The sequence below is a fragment of the Camelina sativa genome, chromosome 14 (genome assembly GCF_030686135.1).
Source record: "Camelina sativa cultivar CO46 ecotype springtype chromosome 14, ASM3068613v1".
In the NCBI taxonomy this organism is placed as follows: Eukaryota; Viridiplantae; Streptophyta; class Magnoliopsida; order Brassicales; family Brassicaceae; genus Camelina; species Camelina sativa.
Genome location: NC_141893.1, coordinates 10903385 through 10929707, shown reverse-complemented (window position 1 = coordinate 10929707; position 26323 = coordinate 10903385). Strand labels below are relative to the sequence as shown.

Genomic DNA, 26323 nt, shown 5'->3' with positions numbered 1-26323 from the left:
ATATGGAGACTCTATCCTTCACTATTTAATGAAAAAAAAAACATATGACAAAAAAAACCCTAGAAGATAGTTCTGTCTCCTTGGTGATCGTGTGTTGTAAGAGACAGATATAAAAGCTTGTTCTCGAAGCCTTGTCCCCTTTGATCCTTTGGAACAACAACTCGACGAATTTAGTAGATCTTTTTTAGGAGGACCCCATTTCTTCTTCGTCTCCGAGATTCGGTAACCATACGAAATGATCTCCTCCTTCTGTTTTCCTTTTTTCCGGGTTCATTTCTTTGGGAATTTTTTTGTTAAATTGCTTGAATTTTTCTAGTTTCTGAGATGTTTTCGAATTTGGGTTCTTCGAATTGCATCTGTGATGAAAACCCTCGAATTCGAAATGACGAAGCTCTTTATTAGTGAATTGAGTTCTTCATTTTTCTTGAGAATTGAGATTTTTAAGAACTGTAAGTGTTTGATTGGTTTGCTCTGTATTGTATTGGCTGCTTTACATTTGTAGGCTCTGTCTCTGTGTTGTTCTTAAAGGATTGAATTGGGTTTTTGTTGATTTTGGTTTTGAGACAGCTATCTAGATTCTGAGAATTAGCTTCAATGGTTCTTGTTCAGTGTTTAGGGGAATCATAAATAGTGGAACGAGAGATTTGTATTTCTGTACTCTGTTCTGTTTCTTCAAGAATTGTAGAGTTTTACATTGTGGTAATACGTTTGAGATAGTAGTAGAGGGATTCAATGATGTGTTCTGTTTTACTGACCAAAAAATTCTCTTTCTTTCTGTGGATACCAAAAAGGGTTTAGCCAGATCCATACCATGGTTGGAAGAAGAGTGTCACAGGCTCTAACTGTTGGTGATGCACAGTCATACCTCTCTGATGTGAAGGAAGCATTTCATGATGAACCTTCAAAATATCAAGAGTTTATCAATATCTTGAATGGTATTCGGGAGCTTAGGTATGATGAATTCCTAACTTCCATGTTTATGTTTGGTTTGGTCTTTTTTTTTTTTTTTTTTTTTGCAACTGTGAATCGAGAGATAACAAAAACACTTTGTGTAAATCGATTCTGATGTAACTTAAGTCTCTTTTTTTTTGTAGTGTCGATAAAGATAGCATTGTTGAAAGGGTTGAGGAACTCTTGGAAGATCATCAGGATCTGCTTCATGGTTTCCATGTCTTCCTTCCTGATGAGGCTAAGAGAAACAAGCATCCTCATACCAAAAAGAAACATGCTGATGTAGAGGAGTTTATGAACAATCTTAAGGTACACAAATGCTCTACTCCCAGGGAATTACCAATTTTTTTTATTTCTCTTTTGCTAACTATTGCGAATTCATCGATCTGCAGACAAGGTTTAAGAGCCTTGATAAAGATGTAGTGGCGACGTTTTGCGTGGTAATGACTAGGTTTAAAGAGGGACGTATGTCTGTAAAGGAGTTGCAGGAGGAGGTATGTTTGTTCTTGGTGTGCTATGTATGTTGTACTCTCTGTTGTTGTTGTTGTTCTCTTGGTTTTGATTTTTTGGTTATTCCTGATTACAGGTCATTGATACTCTGTATTATCATGAAGATTTGATCGAGGAGTTTCTCAGAGTTTTCAAAAAGAAGAAGGATTTTGTAATATCAGCAGCACAACAGCTACATGACGAGATTTGTAAATAAACGACAATGGAGTGTATAGTTTCTTTTCTTCTACAGAGATTTTAGTGTTTTTAGTTCGATGCTCATTGCACTTATGTTTTTGTTATTATAATTGTTTGATTTTCACCGAGAAGATATGCGATTTGAATTTTGATCGTGTCGATTATATTCAATGATTAGTATTATCACAAATCTCGAAAAGCTTATCTTGTCCATGCTGAACTTTAATCGAATAGAATTATTTATGCATGAGAATAGATAATACTACATTTATTTTGTTCGTCTTAGATAATAGATAATACAATACCAGTAATTTAATCAAGAAAATTTTGATGTTGAAAATTATATGAAAAGATCAAACCTTAAAAATGTACTTTTTAGTTTGTTATTTTTAAACCTTGATTAATTAAAATCCGCCCGAGGAAAAGATAAAGAAAAATAAATAAAAAATATATAATCTTACATAATTGTGGTGGAATCGCATGATTCAGAAACACTAAACCCTATTGAAAAGGGATATACTACAACATCGAGAGATATTATCTAGAAGATCGTCTCTCCTGCTTCGTGATCGTGATTGTGTGAAGCCTTCTTCATTCGTCTTCGAAACTTGGTAAACTATACACATGTGATCTTTTTTGTGTGGTTTTCCTTACGTCCACTACAAGTTTTTATGAAATTTTCTGGTTCAATAATGCTTTTGTAGTTGCTTGTTTTGTATTCGTGGGATGATTTCGAACTTTGAGTTCGTTGAGTATATATTTTTGTAGTATATATCTGATGAATCATATATCAAACCCGAGTGGTGAAGTTTAATCAACTCGAACCCCTCAAATTTTATAGTGATTTGGTTTTCTTCCCAATAGAAAAATATCTAAATCCCGTAGTCATTCTTTTTTTTTGGTTTGAGGATGAGATTATGACATATCTACTAATCCATTGTTTGATTGGTTTGCTCTGTTTGAATTGATTGCTTCACATCACATGTGTAGTTTTCTGTTTTATGTGGTCCTTAGAGAATATATTAGTTTTTGAGAATTCGCTTATTATGGCTTATGAGAAGTGTAAGCTTATTATTATCTCTTAATCCCATCGGTTTGAATGCCAAATTTCTCCTCGAGTGAAATGGTGTGGTAATTTATTATGGGGATCATTAATTGTTTTTGCTGTTAGGACTTTGGTGGGTTTGTTTAAGGACCCAATCCTTAAAGAAACGTTATTAAACCCTCTTTTGAGATGTTAAAAGACGACTTTGAATGATTTAGTTTGATGCTTATAATGTTCCACCTTTCTTTTGGTTACCTCTCTCTCTCTCTTTGGACAATGAAGCTATGTTCAACTTCAAGCCATGGTTGGAGGTGAAAGCAAGCCATCTTCAGGTAGCGCGCTTGCATACCTTAAAACCGTGAAGTATAAATTTCGGTATCAACGTGAAAAATATGACGAGTTTCTTGAGATCCTGACAGATTATAGTGACCGGAGGTTCATATAGTTCATTCTACTTTTTAATATGTTTTGGTTTGGGCCTTGGTCCGGATAAAATTAATACTCCAATGGTTTCTGAGAACTGATATTTGCCTAATTGTGTTTTTTTTTTCTTTCCATTGTAGAGTGGATTTTTTAGGTGTCATAACAAGGTTAAAAGAAGTCTTCAAAGGACACCATGAGTTACTAATGGGTTTCAATACCTTCATGCCAAAGGGTTTAAAGATGACACTCGAACCCGAGGATGGACAACATCCACCGAAGCAATCCGTTAATTTTATGGACGCAATGAAATTTGTTAACAAGGTTAAGGTAAGATATCTGATGTGCTAAACTCTCTTACTGATTCTAATCCCTTTCCTACGCTCCTTGTATTAATATTCTCATTTCATTTGCAGAGGAGGTTTCAAGGCAATGATCGTCCATACAAATCATTTATAGACATTATGAAACGCTACAGAAAGGAGGAAACGTCCTTGACCGATGTCTACTACGAGGTAGCTAGCTATAGGCTCATTGATTTATATACTAAAAGTATGTTTCTTATTGCTAACATTTTTACTTAGTGTTTTATACTTTTATCTCAGGTTTCTATCTTATTTCGGGATCATAAGGATTTGCTTGCGGAGTTTACTCATTTTATGCCTGATGCTAAATCAGAAAGTGACTCGTCTGATTCTGTTACAAGCCCAAATTCGTGGTGATAGAGAGATTTCACATATAAGTAGTTTTTTATAAGTTAGAGATAATACTAAATGGTTTTTTTTTTTTTTATATGTAATGATTTATTTGCAGCTTTCTTTTCCCTATAAACAATTTTAGTCAGTATCAAAATTCTAATTTACCATCATTTAGTTATTTCCATGCTTACCTATGAATTGACTATGGGGGTTGTTTTACGCCCAAAAATCATGTAACCAAAAAAAAAAAAATAACAATGAAGTATTATAATATACAGGAAAATACAAACTTTAATAAACATTAAAAAGAAAGTGATTATTATTATTTTTTATTTTTTAACAAAGAATAAAAATACAAGCGAACGAGAAAGAAAATGTATTTTAATTTAACTTAAGAAGAAGAAGAAGACCTTTAAGAAAAATCTCAAAATCTTTCTTTCCTTCAATAAAAACATAAAAACTCGTTTGCTCAGTGAGTCTTGTGTCTGAAAATTGTTGAATAGCTTTTGTCTCCTCAGCTGTTTCGTGGGATTAGTAATAAGGAGGAGGAAGCTTCTTCTTCTCGACTTCTTCTTCTTCTTCTTCTTCTTCGGTAAACGATGATCTTCGTCTTTCGCTTTTTTATCCCTTTCTATTTTCATTTTTTTTTTTTTTTTTTTTGGGGCATTACAATTTTAAATTATCGTCAAGTGAATGTGAATTAATCTGAGGGTTAAGTTAAGATCGAATTCTTCTGGTCCGTTTTCGTATTTTTCTTTTATCTTTTCTTTTGTAGTTGCTAGATCTGCAGCTACTGCCTTGTTTGAGATGAATTCAAGTTTCGATTCTTTATACGTGATTTGATTTCGAGTGTTATTAGGATGTGATTTTTGGATGAAGAGAGAGAGACCAAATTCACGTCAATCTCGCCAAATTAAAAGACCGTTCTTTGTTCTGTCCCCAGGAGAAGTGTTTTAGCTCATCAGTTTTGATGCTAAATGGTTCATCTGATTTAGGTTTTTGTTAAGACTTCGAAAGAAAAAATAATAATGAGCTTATGTGAGCACATGGGTTTTAGGGTTTGTCCAAGGATTCAATCATTTTTTTTTTTTTTTGTAGAAACGTTGTTAAGAGTCTTCTTTGAGATGTTGACTGACTTTTATTTGATCTGTGTTTGATGGTAATGAAGCTTTGTTTCAACTTTAAACCATGGTTGGAGGAGGAAGTGCACAGAAGCTAACTACTAATGATGCGCTTGCATACCTTAAAGCTGTCAAGGATAAATTTCAGGATCAACGTGACAAATATGACGAGTTTCTCGAGGTCATGAAGAACTTTAAATCTCAAAGGTATAATAGTCCTTTTTTCTTTTCTCTCTTTGTTATGTTTCGTTTTAAAAACTTGTTAGGATGATACTAATTACTGAATTGTGATTTTTTCTTTTGTAGAGTTGATACAGCTGGTGTCATAACAAGGGTTAAAGAACTTTTTAAAGGACACCAAGAGTTGATTTTGGGTTTCAATACCTTCTTACCAAAAGGTTTTGAGATCACACTTCAACCCGAGGATGGACAACCTCCACTTAAGAAACGCGTTGAGTTTGAGGAAGCAATTAGTTTTGTGAACAAGATTAAGGTAGTAGATATGTTTATGCGATAAACTTCCCATGGAACATTACTGCTTTTTCCTTTTTCCTACTCTCTTAGAAATCTATTCATTTGCAGGCAAGGTTTCAGGGCGATGATCGTGTATACAAATCATTTTTAGACATTTTAAACTTGTACAGAAAAGATAGCAAGTCCATCACTGAAGTCTACCAGGAGGTACGCTCATTGATACTGTTATGTGTATCTTATTTTATTTTTTGTTGCTATATGTTACTTAGTTTTTTACACGTCTATCTCAGGTTGCGGTCCTATTTCGGGATCATACGGATTTACTTGTGGAGTTTACTCATTTTCTACCTGATACTTCAGCAACAGCCTCTATTCAAACTGTTAAAACTTCAGTTCGTGACAGAGGGATCTCTCTTCCTGATAAGGTTCTTCTTAGACAACTATTTTCCGAGAAATGCAATGTTTATTTATGTCTAGTCTTTTATTGAACATCATTTGTTTGGGGATTTGTTGTAGAAGGACCGGATCATTACTCCACATCCTGACCATGACTATAGTACTGAACATGTTGACCTGGACCGGGAGAGACCTATGAAGAAAGAAAATAAAGAATACGTGAGAGGTTATAACAAAGAAAATGAGCATAGGGATGCCAGAGATTTCCAAACTGATAGCAAAAAAGTGCAGTTTCTCAACAACAAGCAAAAAGTGTATATTAGAGGTGATGATTCTGCTGAAATTTCAAATCAAGTCAGGGAAGGAAAGAAAATTTCTGGAGCGGTTCCTAGTTCATCTACTTATGATGAAAAAGGTGCCATGAAAAGTGAGTTCTCGTTTTATGACAACTTATTTTGAAAGATGACAAGGAGTGAATTTGTTGTTAGCTATTACGTGTGTTCTTAAAATTGTCTTATGTGATGTCAGGTTATGGTCAAGACATAGCTATTGTCGATAGAGTAAAGGAAAAGCTTAATGCCTCAGAGTACCAGGAGTTCTTACGTTGTCTTAATCTCTTCTCAAAAGAAATAATCAGCCGACCAGAACTGCAATCTTTGGTATGCATATATTAATTCCTTGAATTTTCACTGTGACATTTGTTTGCACTGATTCATGAACATTTTTGCTTGTATCAGGTAGGAAATTTAATTGGAGTATATCCTGACCTCATGGATTCCTTTATAGAGTTTTTGGTGCATTGTGAAAAGAATGGTAACTACGAAATATTCTCGTCCTACACATTCTTTGATTTCAGATAAGAAGACAGATACTAAAATTTTTCAATCTTCTTGCAGATGGACTGCTTTCTGGTATTCTGACTAAGAGTAAGTCTACTTAACTTATGCAAGGTTACATGAATCCGATGTTGAGTGTCCTAGCCTTTTTTCTATATAAGTATTCACGAGTAGTGAACTACACAACTCCACTATTATGTCTGTTCTTTCCAAATATATCTATTTCTAGTGCTGAAATGAAAACAAATCCTTTCATAACTATACTGCAGAATCCTTGTGGAGTGAAGGCAAATATCCTCAACCGTCACTGGACAATGATAGAGACCAAGAACATAAGAGAGATGAAGGGTTTAGGGACAAAGATCATGAGAAGGAGAGGCTTGAAAAAGCAGCAGCAAGTCAGAAATGGGCAAAGCCGATCAGTGAACTAGATCTCTCGAATTGTGAACGATGCACTCCTAGTTATCGGTTACTTCCGAAAAATGTATGTGGCTGCAGCTTGACATGTGTGGATCTGCTTTTTCTTCGGATCATCTTTTGTTTCAGTAGTCTAATGTAAGATATTTTGGTTTCTGCAGTACCCAATTTCCATTGCAAGCCAGAAGACAGAGCTTGGTAAATCGGTTCTTAATGATCACTGGGTCTCCGTCACATCAGGAAGCGAAGATTATTCATTTAGCCACATGCGTAAGAACCAGTATGAAGAGAGCCTCTTCAAATGTGAGGATGACAGGTTGGTTCATTTACTTCTAGTGGTGGACAGTAACGGATAGGGAACCCTGAATTCATACTTTTCATAAACTATGGTTTACTGTCCAGTAATTATGAGCCAATTTTTGGGTCAAATTATGAGTCATTATTTTTGGTATTTGTGTGAATATATTTCTCTCATTTGCTTTAGGTTTGAACTTGACATGCTATTAGAATCGGTGAATTCAACTACGAAGCATGTGGAAGAAGTATTGGCAAAGATTAACAGTAACGAACTGAAAACTAACAGCCCCATCCGTGTCGAGGATCACCTCACAGGTAATATAAGCTGGTGTAAAACGGAAAGCAGCATGGATGTTAGTAGCTGAGCTGTGTTTTTTATTTATTTATGATGGACTGCTTTGTTACTGTCTTTTGTAGCTCTAAACATAAGATGTATAGAGCGGTTATATGGTGATCACGGGCTAGATGTGATGGATGTGTTAAGGAAGAACGTGTCTCTAGCTTTACCTGTTATCCTAACACGTTTGAAACAGAAGCAAGAAGAGTGGGTAAGGTGTCGTTCGGATTTTGACAAAGTCTGGGCTGATATATATGCTAAGAACTATTACAAGTCGCTTGATCATCGAAGTTTCTACTTCAAACAGCAGGATTCAAAGAATCTGAGCATGAAAGGTATGTCCATAACATATATTACTGTACACACATTATTCTATATATCACGCTATGAAATGACTTTGTGTACTCTATTTTCTACAGCATTGTTGGCAGAGATAAAAGAGACTACTGAAAAGAAGCGAGAGGATGATTCACTTCTTGCACTAGCAGCCGGAAATAGACTATCCATTTCCCCAAATTTGGAGTTTGATTATCCAGATTCTGATCTTCATGAAGATCTTTACCAGCTGATCAAGTATTCATGTGCAGAAATGTGCTCTACCGAACAATTAGAAAAGGTAATGAAGATTTGGACAACTTTCGTGGAACAAATATTCGGTGTTCCTTCTCGCCCTCAAGGTGCTGAAGACCAAGAAGACGTTGTCAAGTCCACAAATCAGAATGTAAAAAGTGGTTGTGCAAGTGCTGGAGAGAGTGAGGGAAGTCCTCAGAAGTGCACTAGCATTGCTGACTCTAAACGCTTGAAGGCATCTCGAAAAATCAATGAACGTAATCAGTTGGGGCAAAGCAATAATCCAGATAGGGATAGCACAGCTGGCAGGACCTCAGATGCTTTATGTGAGACTGCTCAGTATGAGAAAATGGAGAAGACTGTAGCTACACCTGATGAAAGGCCTGAAAGCAAAGCCGTTTCTATTGAATGTGTACAAGATTCAACTGCTCTCTGTGTGGATGGATTATTAGACCAAAGTAATGGAGGAAGCAGTATAGTACACATGGCTGGTAACACCTTGATATCTTGCTTACAAGTTCTCTTGAAAATTTTCCTTCTTTGTCCAATTGATGAATAATCTCCTCTTACTCTGTCAGGACATTGCAATAACAGCCTGAAGCATAGTGGTATGACCCGTGGAATAGAGTTGGAGTTGAAGATGAATGATGAACATGGGCCAAAAGTAGAGGTATAGTTGCATTAAAGCATTTTTGGCTCCATCATCTTATAGATGTTGATCTGAAACTGTTTAGTAGAGGATTCTGTTTATATTTTGTGAACGGTTTTTTGTTGTTCTGGAACAATGTCTTCCATTGTTCACGTTTTTTTGCTTAGGTAGTTGATATGAAACAGGTGTTAAATTTTAGTACAACACACTTCGTCCTGTCTTTACCACGAGGTAGTACTGATATACTATATGTCTCACAGGTCGGTAACAAGAAAGTATTGACAAATGGGATCTCAGTAGAAATAACAAGTAATCAAGAGTTAGCGGGGAAATCCAAAGTTGAAAGAGAAGAAGGTGAACTATCTCCTAATGGAGACTTTGAGGAAGATAATTTTGCAGTTAATGCAAAAAGTGGTTTGGAGGCCACCAGCAAAGCGAATGATAACGCTGGTAATAACTTAAGCCGAGAGAGAATTAGAGAAGATGAACCAAGTTGTCTGGAGACAGGGGCTGAGAATGATGCTGAAGGTGACGAAAACGCCGCAAGATCATCAGAGGACAGCAGAAATGCATATGAGAACGGTGATGTTTCTGGAACGGAGTCTGGTGGTGGTGAAGATCCGGAGGATGATATGGATCCCAATAACAAGGGAGAAAGTGAAGGCGAGGCTGAAGGTATGGCTGATGCACAAGATGCTGAAGAAGAAGGATCTGCCTTACCCTTTTCAGCACGATTCCTTCTGCATGTAAAGCCCTTAGCAAAGTATGTTCCTTCAGATTTAGCTTTGCACGACGAAGAGTCTCTGAAGAAATCCCAAGTCTTCTATGGGAATGATTCGTTTTACGTGCTTTTCAGGCTTCACCGGGTAAGAACCAAGAATCAATCATACACAGTTTAAAAAGAAACATTTTCACCTAAAGTACAAATAGTTTTCACTGGCTTACGTTAGGCAATTACTCATAACAGATGTTGTATGAGAGAATACTATCAGCAAAAGTTAACTCATCATCCCCGGACGGAAAGTGGAAGACTTCAAATACCAAAAATCCTACCGATTCATATGCCAGGTGAAATTTGCTTTCATGGCAGACATTGTTTTTGTTCTTGGCAGTCATTCGTGTTCCTGCTTATAAATTTGTTTTATGTGGAACAGATTCATGACTGCTCTCTACAACTTACTTGATGGTACATCTGAAAATGCAAAGTTTGAAGATGACTGCCGAGCCATAATAGGGACTCAGTCTTACATTCTCTTTACATTGGACAAACTGATCCATAAATTCATCAAGCATGTGAGTTTTGTGTCTTTGGTAATTATACGCCTCTCTATCGTTACTTGCTTTTTACAAACCTAAGTGTGGTCATTATTCAGCTCCAAGGAGTAGCAGCTGATGAGATGGACAACAAACTTCTTCAGCTTTATGCATATGAGAAATCCAGAAAGCCTGAAACGATTTTTGATGCTGTTTATTACGATAATGCACGTGTCCTCCTCCCCGATGAGAACATTTACCGTATTGAATGTGTAAGCTTTTGCTCCATCTTACATTAACTACTTCTACTCTTGTCAATGCACTGCTGATCAAACATTTGGACTCCATAACTTCATGTGTATGCAGAAATTACCAACCCCAGCCAAACTCTCTATTCAGCTTATGTGCAACGGTCTTGATAAGCCCGATGTGACATCTGTATCCATTGACCCGACCTTTGCAGCCTATCTCCACAATGACTTCCTCTCCATACAATGGAATGCAAGGGAAAATCGCAGAATCTATTTAAATAGGTAACTGTTAGAACATTAACAAATGACTATAACCCTTGATCTCTGAAAGCTAGTGGGTCACACTCATCAGATGCAATGCCTTCTTTTTTATGTCTTCTCCAGGAACAAGCGCAAAATTGGTGGTGAAGATGAACAGCTATACAGCACAGATGGAGTTAAGATTAAAAATGGGTTGGAGTGTAAGATAGCTTGCAGTTCTTCAAAGGTACCACTTTTATCTTCTTCCCTTTGTTTTTACTTGTTTTCATGAGAGACCAGCACTTGATAGCGCGTTTCCGAAATCTCTCCTGCAGGTCTCTTATGTATTGGAAACAGAAGATTTATTGGTGCGAGTTAAAAAGAGAAGAAAAGCTTTGAGCCAGAATCAGGATTCCATTTCCAATTGTTGTTTGATTAGGCAAAAGAGGTTACAAAGATACCAAAGACTTGTGACCAGCATGTAACAATCTGGAAGGAAAGATACCAAAAGCAACTCAACGATGTTCATTCTCCAACCTAACAACAAAGACAAAACAAATCCCGGAAAGAAAAAAGAAAAAAAAGTGGCAATTCTCCATTTGTTGTTGATTTCACCAGATAGAGCCAAAATTACAACAGAGAATTTGGCTCTTTGTTGTCTGATAGACAAAAAGTGACAAACACCAAAAAAAAAAAGAAAAGATGAAAAATCTTTGCTACATGTGTAAAGCTTGTCTCTTTCACTCACTGTTGTTGTAAAGTTTTGTTGTATGATGATGTTGTTGTAAACATTTAATAAAAGTCTCAATTTTTATTTTATTTTTGTATGTTTATTTGAGAAATGAGTCAAAATGACCATAAAAGGTTTGACCTTTCTATAGACGACCCTTCGCCCTCTTATAACATTCCCTAAAACTTCAACAAAGATTCGATTTTTCCTAAAGCAAAATCACAGAGAGAAAGCTCCTGCGATGGCGCTATCACGACTCTCTTCACGATCCAACACTTTCCTGAAGCCGGCGATCACCGCCTTACACTCTCCCATTCGCCGTCATGTTTCCACAGACACATCACCGATCACAATCGAAACCGCCGTCCCTTTCACTTCCCATCTATGTGAGTCGCCGTCACGCTCCGTCGAGACTTCATCGGAGGAGATCCTAGCTTTCTTCCGCGACATGGCTCAGATGAGGAGGATGGAGATCGCAGCAGATTCTCTCTACAAAGCCAAGCTGATCCGTGGGTTCTGCCATTTGTACGACGGTCAAGAGGCTTTAGCGGTGGGGATGGAAGCGGCGATTACCAAAAAAGACGCGATTATCACATCGTATAGAGATCACTGTACTTTCATAGGTCGTGGTGGGAAGCTTGTTGATGCCTTCTCAGAGCTTATGGGGAGAAAAACTGGTTGCTCTCATGGTAAAGGAGGATCTATGCATTTCTATAAGAAAGATGCTTCCTTTTACGGTGGGCATGGGATCGTTGGTGCTCAGATTCCTTTGGGATGTGGTTTGGCTTTTGCTCAGAAGTATAATAAGGATGAGGCTGTGACTTTTGTCTTGTATGGTGATGGTGCTGCCAACCAAGGACAGTTGTTTGAGGCTTTGAATATTGCGGCTTTGTGGGACTTGCCTGCGATTCTTGTTTGCGAGAATAATCATTGTGAGTGTTTTTTTTTTGGTTAGTTGTGTTTGTTTGATGGAATTTTTTTGAGTTTTGAGTGATTTTGTGTTGATTTGGATGGTTTGATGTTTAGATGGAATGGGAACGGCTACGTGGAGGTCAGCTAAGTCTCCGGCTTATTTCAAGCGTGGAGATTATGTTCCTGGCTTGAAGGTGAGACTGGGTTGTCTATTGTTATAATGTTTTTGCTTTGATTATAGTTGATTGTCTCCTTCAATCCTTGGTATATAGCTATAGTGCCCTTTTAATTTATATATATGGTTTTTAGATCGTCGGTTGACAATGGAACAATTAGGCAGTGAGGATAGGGGTTTATACACAAATTGAATGAGAATGGTCAAAGCTTCATCGCCTATGTGTTAGGAATTGATTGACGGTAACTTTATGAGAACTACCAATGGCAGTCTTCAAAGTCTCTATCATTGTTGTTTGATAGATGTTGTATCAGTGTTTTATTTACTTTAACCAGTAGAATTGTATCCTTTGTTTTAATGATTGGTGAGAGTGTTTTCGTAAAGCTAACTTGTGATCATCCTCTGCTTTGTGCTATAGGTGGATGGTATGGATGCACTAGCTGTGAAACAGGCGTGTAAGTTTGCTAAGGAGCATGCGCTCAAGAATGGACCCATTGTGAGTTTACACAATACTTTTAAATGTCAACAAGTATTACAGCTTTTTGTAGTCTTCTTTTCTTTGTTTGCATTATTATTAGATGATTCTATTGTTTCTTTGAAATCGAACCCAATCAGTATGACTCTCTGAGTATTTTATGTAAATTAAGAATTCATAGAATCATTTTGATTGCATTTGTGATGCTACTTGAGTGGGGAGAATGATTTGCTGATAACTTCAACTGCTTGCTCTTAGCGTGGATTTCGGATTGAACAATGTTTATTTGAGTAAATTGTTTGGAGAAATCAAGACTTAATAAGTCCCTTTTTTTTTTCTGAGAAACTTATTTGCTGATTTCGTGAGAGCGTGACAGGACGTGATTGACAATCTCCTAGTATTTCTAATCGAAAGTACTAGATGTCACTAATATCCCTCTCGGAGTTTTTGGTGTGTACTTATGTTATGAAGTGAAATTATACATGTTGACTTTAGCTTCCAACCAATTTGCCTTTATTGCATTTTTGTCACCAACACATATGGGACAAGCATTTTGGATTGTGTGAATTTAATCACATAGCGTTGACATGAATTGGATTATTATAAACCATTCTCTGCCTAGTGATATGACCAACATACCATTGTCATTATTTTGGCAGATCCTTGAGATGGACACCTACAGATACCACGGTCACTCTATGTCTGACCCAGGAAGCACCTACCGTACTCGTGATGAAATCTCCGGTGTGAGACAGGTTAGTTCGTTGTTCATTTGTAAGACTACTGCTCCTACCATTTTCAGTTTGAAACTTTTTAATCTGTACATATTTCATTGGTGTTACCTTTAGGTGCGTGATCCAATTGAAAGGGTGCGAAAGTTGCTCTTATCTCATGACATAGCTACCGAAAAAGAGCTAAAGGTACATTGTTCTCTAATCTCTAGACAGATGCTTGAAAATTGATACATACAAATACAATCATCATTTGCTTATGGAAATGACAACATTATCTTGAATTTAAAGGACATGGAGAAAGAGATAAGGAAAGAAGTAGATGATGCCGTAGCTCAAGCCAAGGTAGTGGACCTCACTTGTTTCTAACTGTCTTTGTTTATCTATAACAAGGCTTTTACTAATTCCTTCCTGTTTAATTGTTTCAGGAGAGCCCGGTACCAGACTCATCTGAGCTATTCACAAACATGTACGTGAAAGACTGCGGAGTTGAGGTACTATATCTCCCACTTTTTAGTCCTTTATTATGTAAACCTTGTGATATTGTAGTTCTTTGCATATTTCGATATAAGATGAGTCTAGAGATTTACGCATCTTTCTCCATTGCAATTTGCAGTCGTTTGGAGCAGACCGAAAAGATCTCAAAGTAACACTTCCATAAATCTAGCTCGGCATGAGAAGATGATGGTTCAATAAGTTTGAAGGCAAGAGCTACACAAATCTTTTTTTTAACTTGCTACCAAAATATTCCTGGTTTTGTTTTCTTTTTAATTTTTCAATTGCAAGTGCAAAAGCCATTGCTTCAGTTTGCCAACTCTTGTTTCCTACACACACTCCAACATTGTTATTGACACCAAGCAAGACATCATTCACTCTCTGTGAGAAAAAGATAGAGAAATAAGATAAGAGAGCAGTTAAGTAAAAGATCATCACATGTGGACATGTGAGTACAAACAAAATCAGCAAAGAACCCGTGTTAAATTCGTTATCGGGCACAAATGACACAATCAAAAACTTACTATACACTACTACTAATAAATAAAATAAAAAAGAGGCAAGAAAGAACAATTTGAGCGTCGGTACCAATAAAACCACATGAATAGTTAAGTCCCCACCACCTAATCTTTGCTTCTACTCTACAAGAGTCCCTTTCTCATCCCCCACAATTACACACCAAATCCTATTGAATAGGTAAAAAACTCTTATGACGCCACTCACACCACTCTTTTGAATCATACATATTTTCTTAATATAATAAGTTCAGATTTCCTTTTTTTCCTTTGTTAACCAAACATTTGGTTCTCTCTCCATACATAGGCCAATTAGAAACCAAACCTTGCTAATTTTTAAGCTGACAATAATTAGTTTGACAAGTTTGTAGTGTTTCAGTGTCTAACCATTCAAGAATATCTTACTTTATTATTTTATATATCAAAATCAAATATGATCAACGGAGATCTTAATCGTGTTCTCTTCTCATCTCATCTCCAAGAAAAAGTCCAATGTATATATAGATATAAAATGGGTATTATTCTACTGTATAACAAAAAAAATGTCTTATTTTATATGATATGTTATTATTATGTTACGTCGGTCTGAGCATGAGATGCACTACCCAACGGGAATATTCCAATTAATATTGGCTCGGTAGTCGCTACCAACAGCCCAATATTATACTCTACTAACAAGAGAACAACAAAGTTCAGTTTAATATATCCATCCTTATGAAATCTGCCGACAACTAAATAGTATATATTTAGATATCACTAATGAAACTAATTATGAATGAATAATGATAGTCACGAGTCTTATTTCGCCGGTGAAACGCATGAAACCACCATGTTGATAAAACTATAGTTAAAATTCGATAGTGAATTGTAATGTTTACAATGTTTTCATTCATTAAGTTAATAAATCATTGTTAAACGAATGTGACATGTGAGTGAATCTATAGTTTCCTTGTTTGGTTGTACAAAATCCAGTGCTTTTACTCTCAACGTTTTGTCATGTAAAAGGAATTATTTCTTTTTTTTTCGTCCCCATACCATAAACATTCTTTAGGAAAATATTTTTCTAAAGAACTTTACTTTATACCTTGCTTGCCTGTACCAAAAAAAAAAAAAATCTGATATTTTTAGAACTATATAAAGCAAAAAGGATACTATTTTATTTTCTTACCCAAAAAACATTCTATATTTTTCTGGGGTATATTGCTTAATGCTTATGCTTGCCAGTACGAAAATCTCTAATATATTTCTTTACAAAAAAAAATATATTCTTTATTCACTGTCAAACATTAAATAGCAAACAATTTCTGATATTTCCCAAATATTACATGAAAAAACATTATAGAAGCAAAATATATAGGTGTGCAGAGCACGTGACAAGTTGAGTTATTCACAAACTCAATCTCAACCATCCAATCTAACCAAGAAAAAAAAAAAGCGAATCATCCAGCTGTATCCCTCGACCTTCTTCCACAGCTGGCACCGTCTTAATGGGTTAAGACAAGTTCCAAAACCAACCTTTCAATACTTTAATCTTTAACCCTACACCTTCACCACAGACGAACTTAATCCCTCTTTTAAACTCACCTAAATCTTTGTAATTACTAGGAATTACAACCTTTTTGTTAATTACAGGTAATGACAGTAGGTTTTAGGGATTTGCTCTTTACAAAAGTTTCCCTTAACGACTAAGCCTTAAATTAGTTAACAGCCGTCTCACTCGCTTTTAAGTTTTAATACGCGCGTGTTTCGTAATCTCCCTAATTAGGAAAACAAAATCAAAAAAAAAAACATCTCTTTTATAAAACCAATCTTTCTTCTTCTTCTTCCTCTTTCCTTATCTCTCCATCTCTGTGGAGAGAGACAAACACTTCAAAAAGGAACATTCTTTGAAAAATCTTTACTTATTATTCATCTCTTGCACAATGCTATATCATTAGCCCTATATGAGTATATGATATAAACGTTTCAATCTTTTCTATTGATTCAAAAACGCGTTTCTTTAGTATAATGCCGACGCGTTTTTCTTTAAACGCGTTCTTGTTCTTGACGGTGTTCTGTTTGATTGTTCTGTTACCGTTCGCCGTTGGAATACGGTTGATTCCGGTGAGGATAACGACCGTCGGTGGTGGTGGTGACGGCGGAAGAGGAGGAGGAGGAGGTATTAATGATGGGTTTAGTAAACTTGGTCCGTTCATGGAAGCTCCAGAGTACAGAAACGGCAAGGAGTGTGCGTCGTCTTCTGTGAACAGAGACAACTTCGTGTCGTCTTCTTCTTCTTCTAATGATCCTTCGCTTGTTCACGTAGCTATGACTTTGGACTCTGAGTATCTCCGTGGATCGATCGCGGCCGTCCATTCCGTTCTCCGCCACGCGTCTTGTCCCGAGAACGTCTTCTTCCACTTCATCGCGGCTGAGTTTGACTCGGCGAGTCCTCGTGTTCTGAGTCAACTCGTGAGGTCGACGTTCCCGTCGCTCAGCTTTAAAGTCTACATTTTTAGGGAAGACACGGTGATCAACCTCATCTCTTCTTCGATTAGACAAGCTTTGGAGAATCCGTTGAACTACGCTCGGAACTATCTCGGAGATATTCTTGATCGGAGCGTGGAACGAGTCATCTATCTTGACTCGGATGTTATAACCGTCGATGATATCACCAAGCTTTGGAACACGGTTTTGACCGGGTCGCGGGTCATCGGAGCTCCGGAGTATTGTCACGCCAACTTCACTCAGTACTTCACTTCCGGGTTCTGGTCGGACCCGGCTTTACCGGGTCTAATCTCGGGTGAAAAGCCTTGCTACTTCAACACTGGAGTGATGGTGATGGATCTTGTTAGGTGGAGGCAAGGGAACTACAGAGAGAAGCTAGAGCAGTGGATGCAGTTGCAGAAGAAGAAGAGAATCTACGATCTTGGATCTTTACCACCGTTTCTTTTGGTCTTTGCGGGTAATGTGGAAGCCATTGACCATAGATGGAACCAGCATGGTTTAGGAGGGGACAACATACGAGGAAGCTGTCGGTCTTTGCATCCTGGTCCTGTGAGCTTGTTGCATTGGAGTGGTAAAGGGAAACCATGGGTGAGACTTGATGAGAAGAGGGCTTGTCCGTTGGATCATCTTTGGGAGCCGTATGATTTGTATAAGCATAAGATTGAGAGAGCTAAGGATCAGTCTCTGCTGCTTGGGTTTGCTTCTTTGTCGGAGTTGACTGATGATTCAAGCTTTTTGTGAGGGTTAAAAACAAAAGTTACATTCTTTTTTTCATATCTTCTGTCGTCGTATTACAGACTTTACAAAAAAAAAAAATACCATTGTTCAGGTGAGTGATTCTTTGATTTTCTGGTGTACAAAAACGATTTAGTGAGGGAGGGGGAGAGAGATATAGAACCCTTTTTTTTTGTTGAGAATTCTTTTGTCATGTTGGTACTCTTTGTTTTTAATCTTTTCGTCTTAATAAAAACCTCATCTTGAAGTGCATATTGGATAGTGTTCAATCTTAGTTTGATAGTTTGTTACCGGTTAAAGTTAAGAAGAACACAAAAATCGTATATAGTTTGATACTCTGTTCTCTCGTTTTCAATCAATCCTTGAAAATATTCATTAAGACCATTCAAGTAGTAGCAAACATGTCTAAAATGGCTAAAGAAGGTTATGAACAATGACAAGGTTTGTGACTTTGTGGCGTTGCGGTGACATTAATGAGTATGACTATTTGGGAATCGAAGTTTTTTTTTGGTTTCTGAGAGAAGCGATTATAGTCGTCCATTCATTAAATATCTGTACCAAGTGTTCGTTCTTCTCCTCGCAGTGATAATAAAACTGGTCAACGAGACAAAGATCATAATAAATGTTTTCGTTTCAATACCATGAGTTACATGACAAACACCATCGTTTGTCGAAACTACTAATGGGCTTTAAAGCCCAAATGTATATTTTCTATGGCTAGTCAAATTGGATCAGATTCATTCAGTGGTGGTGGACCTGGTGGTGCATAGTGCATACTGCATAGACTTTTCGTTTGTAGGTTGTTGTTGGATTCACCGCTGAGAAAGCGAGAAGAGTCTAATGGGGTCCTTGACATCCACAGGTGTCCCCTTGAAGAAGAGGCATAACATTTACTACTCCACTTTTATATTCTTCTTTTAATAGACTACAATTAGCCCCTTTATTTAATCAAATACTTTATTATACTAATAAGCAAGCTTAGTTACATACAGTGTTATATGTCTCTTGATCTCTCTTTGTTTGATTGCTTCGAAGTTATCACTTTCCTTCCATATGACTTGCTTACACTTATGGTCCCACCGACTCTTGTCTTCATTGCCGATCTGAGTCTGATCTGATCTCTTCTTCTTCTTCTTCTTCTTCTTCTTCCTTTCTTCCTTTTGTGTGTTCACCTCTCTCTTGTTAAATCTGCATTTAAGATTTTTCCTTTTAGCTGAGTGAACCAAAATTATTTTAATTTTTATTGTTGAGACAAGTCTTCCCTTTTCTTAATTCAAAGTCTTCAACACTTGAAAGACATTGGTTTTTTTTTTACTTTACTTAAGAGAGAAGAACTGTTTCAACTTCTTTTTTTTTTGTGTGTGTGTCCACTCATCAAAGCAGAAATCTAAAGTTGGAAAAAAGGTGGATCATCATTGGGAATTAACAACAATTTTGTATTTGTGGGTTATCTTTCACTTTTTCTGGTAAGATTTGGATCCCTCATTTCTCTTTCTCTCTTAGATTCTCTCTCTCCTTCCAAGTGAAGTTTGGTACTTTCAATCATTTGATGAAGATTTGCTTCTTCTTTTTTTTGTTACTACTTCAATCATTTAAAATTTTGTTATTTTTCAAGTAGTTACACAAGAATCTGAGTTTGCTCACTAAGAGGGTTTTAAAGAGTTACTACCAAAAAAAGGCAAAAAATAAAGTAGCCAGTAGAGAAGATCCTTGTTTACTTTTAGATTATGGTTGAGTTGAGGGGTCTTCAAGTGATACAAAATATTTACTGGATTTTTTGTGGATTAGTAGGTTCTTCTTGCTGCTGAGCATTAATGGGTGATATGGAAGTTGGTGTTGCCACTATTGACGATAAGGTAACTCACCCATTTGACTAGTCTCTGTGTTTTTCTTTTAGATTTCTACTTAATTTGTCTCTCTGTTTATGTGTGAGATCTTCTAAGTTCTGGACTCGATTTGTCTACTTCTCATGATTTGGGTTGTTCTTGGTTTAGGGATTCTATGGCTTGAGGGAGGAGACACCGGTAAAGGCAGTGTCTTCATCGAACCCGAGCCTACAAGTGTCGGTTTCATTTGGCAGATTTGAGAATGATTCACTTTCATGGGAGAAGTTCTCAGCTTTCTCTCCAAACAAGTACTTGGAGGAAGTTGGCAAGTGTGCAACTCCAGGTTCAGTAGCTCAAAAGAAGGCTTATTTTGAAGCTCATTACAAGAAGATAGCTGAGAGGAAAGCTGAGATCATGGATCAGGAGAAACAAATGGACAAGAACGGATCTTTTAGATCGATCGTTTCAGATCAGGAGAGTGTGGAACACGAAAACGGCGAGTCGGTGGCAGAGTCTGAGGTTGATGATGGATCTAATGAGCAGTTCACTTGTGATGAAGATAAGCATGTGACTGACATTGCTGTTGAAGTGAATGAATTGAGTGTTGATGAGGTTGTTAATGAAGATACTGTCATTGTCAAGAAATGTCAAAGCTCGGTTGATCATGTGAAAGAAGATGTCAAGGACTGTGTGGAGAGTCCAGTATTGGAGAAAGCAGAAGAGATTGCTTTTGTGGAGGAGAGACCGGAAGTGGTGATCCATGTGCAGGAGGAACCAGATGAGGTTTCACAAGTTGAGGATGTTTCAGAGACAGGAGTAAGAGAAGAAGTGAGAGAGGAAATAGTAATATCAAAAGATGATGGTAAGGATTCAAATGAAACGCCAATGAAGGAGGTGAAGAAAGAGAAGAAGCCTAATCTAATTAAGAAGAGTGATGCAAATGTGCGGACTAATCCTACAAGAAGCTCTCCCAAGGTAAAGTTTTCAAGTTCTTCAGAGTGTATGATTGTGTCTTTCATTTCGGTTTTCTGAAACGCTCTGTCACTTTTTTGTCTACAGCCTAATCAGGTGACGAGAAAACCGGAAGCTAACAAGACTGTAACAAGTAGGAAAACTCCACCAAGCAAGGAGATCAGAAACATGATGAAGGCAACAAAGATACCAGCAGCACCAATCTCAAAAGCCCCACAAGGGTTTTCAACTCCAAGAGTGTACAAGCCAGCTTCACAAAACACTTCATTGTCTACATCCTACTCTTCGTTAAAGAAGGAAACTCCATCAGCTTTACTGAAAAAGAAACAAACCGCTCCAAAGTCATTGCATATCTCTATGAATCTTGATCCACCTGCTTCCGATCCTACTGCTCTTACAAGCACTAGAAAGTCACTGATTATGGAGCGAATGGGTGATAAAGACATTGTGAAACGTGCTTTTAAAACATTTCAAAAGAGTTTTGACTTCAAAAATTCTGTCGACGGTGAAAACACGGCTCTTAAGCAGGTATATTAGTAATGAGTAATGTTTTTTATTTCCCCGCTTGTGAAAATCTATCCACTGATCAGCTGCTTAATATCAGAATAATGCAAAGGCAACTAGTATTCCATCAGTAGCTACTCGGCCGAAGGAAAAGGGCAGGTATATATACTCATGGGACTTGTGGTTTCTTGCTTGGTTTACTGAAACTTGTCATTGCATGTTTTGAGTCCTATTCTTGTCCTCAAAAACAGGCCTACAAAAGCAAGTATCATGGAGAAGAGTAGTGGTACTACTGCCTATCGTTCTCCATCTCATGGACTTAAAAGCAATGAGACCGCTGAGAAACAACAAAAGGAGGTACATATCTCTCATGACCAAAATAAACATGGAGATTTACATTTAACAATGTCTGCTTGCTTACGCTAATACTTTCTTCATGGTGTTCAGCTTTCCAAGTCTGGTGCAAGACCTGTAGAGAAGACACGCTTGCAGAAGAACCCAAAGGTTTAACAAAAAAAAAAAATCATCTTTTTAACATTATTTTTCACCTTTTAAATTACCAAAAGATTTATTGTAGTCTCATTACTCTCCGTGTTTAGCAGGCAGGAGTGAATGATGCCAAAACCAGGAGAGACTCTCTTAATCCGAAAGCAAAACCCATGCAGGGTTCTCTTCCTGTGCGGACCTTACCAAAAGGCTCTTTAGACAAGGTGTTATGATAGTTATATCGGTCCGGTTTTAGTCTGATCTTCTGGCAAAGATCGCCACCAATGTTGTTCCATCAGTGTTGAGGTAAAGAGCCAATGATCTTGTTGTTATATAGAGAAGTCTGTAGTTGCCAGTATTTATTTTGTGGAAGTAGTATGAGTAATAATAAGGAATAGTTATATTTTACAGTTCCCTGTGTATGTGTATAGACTCCCAATGATTATGTTGTTATCTAAACAGAAATGAATCGCATCAATCTACAACCCCCATTATCTAGAATTGTAAGTTTTGCAGTGTTTGATTCATAACCATCATGGGTTTGATCTCTGATCTCCTATGATTCTCCAAGCTGACATCTTGTTTTGAGTGTATCAATTGTTAAATCAACAAACCTTCATTGTCTAGTTCAAACTCTTGACTTCTTCGTCTGTCTTAATCAACTCTAAACCTAAAAATTCAGGACTTTAAGACACACGGCAAGAGAAGAAGGAAAATTCATGAATAACAAATCTTGACCTTGACTACTTTTAAGAAAGTAGAACAAGTTTTGAATGTTTCCTCCACAGATTTTAGGTTTGGTGAAAATGTTACCAAAGTTTCACACAAAAGAGCACTGGTATATATAGCATATTAGCATGTAGTAAGATCAAACTGCAAAACTATGTTCTTGACTTCTTGTTATATGGGATGAACACTATGCAGAAAAAAACCCCGGACTAGTAATCTTATTAACACTTCAAAAAGTTGTTTAGGCAAAAAATATAATCAATTCCCAAACGATTCTATTATTTACACCGAGCAAATCATTTCTCATCAAGACCTTTTGCAAACTCACATATCGGAATCTGATCCACCAGAATCACTTTTAGATCTATCGGACATGAAATTCGGAGGCAAAACCGGGAACTTCACCGCGTTCCTCTGCTGTGGACTCCCCATTGTAGTCCTCCTCTGCAAATTTCTTGAGATCTCTACACATACTTTATCAACCATAGCGAGAAAATCCCTAACAATAACAAACAAATGAAGTGGATTCTTTCCTTTCACAGCTCCTGCTTGGTAATACTCTGTTGTTTTCTTCACAAGCTCCATCACTTTCTTCTCTTCATCTCTAGCTAACTTCAGTTCTTCCTCAACAGAATCAAGAAACTCATTCATCTTCTTCACAAACCTCTCTCCTTTCTTATCTCCTTCGCTCTGCGCTAACACTCGTCTAGCATCTTTCGCTCTAGACATAAGAGCCAAGCAAGTTGCAGCAACCGTGTCATAGTCTATAGCTGCAGCTTTCTTAACATTGGAGAACTCAGCGCTTAACCCTCCAACAACAGGCAAACCGAGTCTTAAATACTCCTTCTCTTGCTCTTCCTTGGATATAACCTCGGAAATCGAACTGCTACTGCTACTGCTACGGCTAAAGCTACGGTTACTCCTTCGGTTAACCACGCATCGCTTCCCTTCGGACCTAACCACTTCTTCCACAACAAAGTTAAGCAAAGTCGTCTTCCCATCAACACTCTTCACATCGGAAAGTTTCAAAAGCGCGGTGAGGTTAAAAGCTTGAGCATCTCCTCTAGCTGTTCCCTGATTCATTCTGTTGCCAGATTTCAATATCGCTTCAAGAAGCTTCACGAACAAGCCACGTGATCTAAGCTCTGTGCAAGCTAAGTCCAGCGTCTCAAGTGACTTGTTATAGTTTGATATCTCTGGATAGTAATTAGCTCTAAAGAGCAACGCGTTAAGACGAGTGAAGGCACAAGGCACAGCCTTTAGAAGATGAAACAAGAACGACTCAGCGTCGGCTAGCATTTTCATGTCACCGTCGAATTGAAGAATCTCTAACTGTTCTTCTTTCGTCGGAGCTATTCTTGAGAGCCTCTCGAGTGTGTCTGGATGGAAATCGTGACCTTCCATTAACGATTCCACAAGCTCATCACGAGTCATACCTAAGGATTTGAGCACGATCGCTGTGTTCTGAGATTTTCTCGGGTCAAGTATAAAAATCTGCGTCGGTAAGGTTGAGTTAGGTTTCTTATCGCCGCCGTTGTCTGGAGATTTCTTCACCGCCACGTATCCGAAGAGAGCCTCCATTAAATCGCCATCGAAACTGAGGATTGTAAAGTTTGGATTTTTATTGAATAAACCCTAAAATTGAAAGAAACGATTGAGTTCAAACAGATCTAAAAGGTGTACCTGAATGAGCCACGATCGATTTTGTCCCAAACCATGGAATGATCAGAGTCAGGGTTGACTTTATCCCAATGTAAAGGCTTGAGCTTTACCTGACCATTTGATCCTTCCCCTGAAGATGATGATCCTCTAGGAGCTGGTGGTGGTTTTGAAACTGATGAAGACAAAGCCGCAGTCTTTTTCAACGGCGGAGGTGGCGGCGGAGATGGACCATTCTTAGGCGTAGGAGGAGGAGGTGGTGGAGCACTCTGCTTAACCGGAATTGGCGGTGGCGGTGGCGGTGGTGACGGATCTGATTTGGTAATTTTGAAAGACTCAGTCTTGACATGAGGAGGAGGAGGAGGAGGATGAGTGGTGGTGGTGGTGTTCTTGTAATTATCGTTGTGAACTACACTTTGAGAAGTCGATGATCTTCCTCTGAGAAGAGGAACCTCCGATTTCTTCTTGTTCTTTGAATAAATCACATTCTTCTCTTCGTCGTCTTCGCCGCCGTCGTTGCCGTGAACGATCTCTTTCTTAAAGCTTCCAATTTTATTGTTCCTCTGACTCTGAGACTTTCTCCAATACAACACATCGAGACCATTCTCGTCAAGGATCAAACCCTTTACGTTTCCGCCGAATCGTGTAAACCCTTCGCGAGCTAAGGTCGTTTCCGCCGACGGAGGTATCGGCGGAGGAAGCGTGTTCTCGACTCCACCGACTCTGTTCCTTCTTCGCCGCCGTGCGATGACGCACTTATGGAGGAAGAAGAAGAACACAGCTGCTACAAGTAAAGTACTAGCCGCGGTTATAAGCACAGCCCTCGTGATCTTACCTCTGTCTGCTGAAGAGGAAGATGTTGGTGGTGACGGCGGAGACGGAGCCGGAGATGGAGTTGGAGCGGAGATTGTGTCATTTGGGAAAAATGTTTCGATGTTTTGAGGAGAGTCGGATTGAGAAAAGGATAGGTTAGGGAAAAAGAGGATTAAGGAGAACAAAATTAGGGTTAGATTAGGAAGCCATGGCTGCATCAACATGGCAGCCATGGGGAATTAACTCATTTGCAGAGAATTGTGAGAGAGAGAGAGATCAATGAAAAAGGTAACGTTTTTTTTGTTTGTTTCAATTTTGTTTGTTTTTCTTACAAAATCTGGAAGGAAAAAAGAGTGTAATTGGCGAATCATTTAAAATGTTGTTACTTTAATTGTGGGGTTTTGTGACTTTTGGGGGTTTTTGGTATTTTGGGAACTGGGGTTGTTTGACAATTGACAATTTGACATCGTCGTCGTCTGTAAAAGAGGCAGAGGAGTTGTTGATCTGTTTCTGTAATGAAAATTTCGTGTCTACATATTTGTTTACAGTTTCGAAAATAGCCTTCGTGTAGGGATGAAAGGATATACAGTATACACTAGTAGAAAAGGACAATTTGGTCATTGTAAGTTTTTCAAAATTTATAAAAAAGACTTGTTGTGCCGTGAACTAAGTTTTGGCTGGTGGGGTTGACCTTATCTTTGACTTGGTCTTTTAGTGTTTTTTTTTTTCGTTATGATTCTGGGTAAAAGTAATAATAATATGGATTCATTTTATATACAAAGAAAAATGTAACTAGGTAATTCGAATGTGTCAACAACAACTTCGGAATGTTGTTTTAAAAGTCACGAAGTTAGAGGAACAAAATAACCAGTTCCTTTCGGCATCCTAACATCATATAAAGAAAGAAAAAAGTATAAGGAATGTTTGTATTATATATTACTAATGAGAGTAGCTACAATCGTTTATATACTAGAACAGAGGAACCTAGGGTTAAGTAATTATAGAGAGATCCCTAAACTTATCTACATATTCTTTTGTACTCTAATAAAAAGAACCAATATCGTTTTTTTTCTTCCACAAAAAGAACATTTGATATATTTATAAATTATAAAAACAGAGAGTATCTCGAAGCCATGCCGGTAGAGTTACAGAATCTGAATAAAAACTGTTATTTCGGTAACCATTTCTTGCCAAATTATGAGCAGCACTATTACAATCTCGTTTTGTGAATACAAACGAAGTTGAAACAAACTTTGAATCCCAGTAATATATATCTTGAATATGATTGGTTAGAGACATGTTCTTTTGGACACCATTAACAATGTTCAGAAGATCCACACAATCGCCTTCAAAAATAATATTGATGTATCCTCTAATCCATGATTGTTGTAAACCAACAAGTAGAACCTTCGTTTCTGCTTTAAGTGGAGATCTTG

General features: G+C 37.6%; 6 protein-coding genes across 11 annotated transcripts; 5 read left to right on the top strand and 1 right to left on the bottom strand.

Moving 5' to 3' along the window:
- On the top strand, positions 1-1828 carry LOC104741115 (paired amphipathic helix protein Sin3-like 3). 2 transcript variants are annotated; one of them, XM_010461898.2, is made up of 5 exons: positions 1-222; positions 792-951; positions 1095-1260; positions 1344-1445; positions 1538-1828. In XM_010461898.2, the coding sequence occupies exons 2-5, from the start codon at positions 812-814 to the stop codon at positions 1655-1657; spliced, it is 528 nt and encodes a 175-aa protein (XP_010460200.1). In that variant the 5' UTR covers positions 1-222; positions 792-811; the 3' UTR covers positions 1658-1828. The 2 variants fall into 2 exon arrangements, with proteins under 2 accessions (XP_010460200.1, XP_010460201.1); XM_010461899.2 differs by having other exon boundaries at positions 31-222; positions 799-951.
- Positions 1829-4155: 2327 nt separating this feature from the next.
- Positions 4156-11462, top strand: LOC104741114 (paired amphipathic helix protein Sin3-like 3). Of its 2 annotated transcripts, none has more exons than XM_087483769.1 (22): positions 4156-4393; positions 4970-5129; positions 5229-5415; positions 5505-5603; positions 5687-5821; positions 5913-6219; positions 6321-6451; positions 6530-6605; positions 6689-6718; positions 6898-7112; positions 7207-7361; positions 7530-7657; positions 7760-8014; positions 8099-8740; positions 8828-8919; positions 9159-9764; positions 9866-9966; positions 10053-10191; positions 10272-10424; positions 10519-10685; positions 10788-10890; positions 10979-11462. In XM_087483769.1, exons 2-22 carry the CDS (start codon positions 4990-4992, stop codon positions 11126-11128), a joined length of 4011 nt encoding a protein of 1336 aa, XP_087339895.1. In that variant the 5' UTR covers positions 4156-4393; positions 4970-4989; the 3' UTR covers positions 11129-11462. The 2 variants fall into 2 exon arrangements, with proteins under 2 accessions (XP_087339895.1, XP_087339896.1); XM_087483770.1 differs by having other exon boundaries at positions 4178-4393; positions 5916-6219.
- Positions 11463-11476: 14 nt separating this feature from the next.
- Positions 11477-14590, top strand: LOC104741113 (pyruvate dehydrogenase E1 component subunit alpha-2, mitochondrial). Its single transcript, XM_010461895.3, has 8 exons — positions 11477-12305; positions 12400-12479; positions 12879-12956; positions 13595-13690; positions 13784-13855; positions 13958-14011; positions 14095-14160; positions 14283-14590. The coding sequence occupies exons 1-8, from the start codon at positions 11615-11617 to the stop codon at positions 14325-14327; spliced, it is 1182 nt and encodes a 393-aa protein (XP_010460197.1). The 5' UTR covers positions 11477-11614; the 3' UTR covers positions 14328-14590.
- Positions 14591-15975: 1385 nt separating this feature from the next.
- Positions 15976-18150, top strand: LOC104741112 (putative galacturonosyltransferase-like 8). The gene has a single exon (XM_010461893.3). The coding sequence runs from the start codon at positions 16684-16686 to the stop codon at positions 17902-17904; it is 1221 nt and encodes a 406-aa protein (XP_010460195.2). The 5' UTR covers positions 15976-16683; the 3' UTR covers positions 17905-18150.
- Positions 18151-18669: 519 nt separating this feature from the next.
- LOC104741111 (uncharacterized) lies at positions 18670-22187 on the top strand. Of its 4 annotated transcripts, none has more exons than XM_019235657.2 (8): positions 18670-19364; positions 19690-19754; positions 19893-20699; positions 20784-21224; positions 21301-21359; positions 21452-21557; positions 21648-21704; positions 21800-22187. In XM_019235657.2, the coding sequence occupies exons 2-8, from the start codon at positions 19713-19715 to the stop codon at positions 21917-21919; spliced, it is 1632 nt and encodes a 543-aa protein (XP_019091202.2). In that variant the 5' UTR covers positions 18670-19364; positions 19690-19712; the 3' UTR covers positions 21920-22187. The 4 variants fall into 4 exon arrangements, with proteins under 4 accessions (XP_019091202.2, XP_010460193.2, XP_087340182.1 ...); XM_010461891.3 differs by having other exon boundaries at positions 18701-19364; positions 21803-22187; XM_087484056.1 differs by having other exon boundaries at positions 18827-19364; positions 19687-19754; positions 21803-22187.
- A 418-nt stretch (positions 22188-22605) lies between these two features.
- Positions 22606-25444, bottom strand: LOC104741110 (formin-like protein 4). Its single transcript, XM_010461890.3, has 2 exons — positions 24099-25444; positions 22606-24012 (listed from the first exon to the last, which is right to left on the bottom strand). Exons 1-2 carry the CDS (start codon positions 25118-25120, stop codon positions 22740-22742), a joined length of 2295 nt encoding a protein of 764 aa, XP_010460192.2. The 5' UTR covers positions 25121-25444; the 3' UTR covers positions 22606-22739.
- Between the last annotated feature and the right edge of the window lie 879 nt (positions 25445-26323).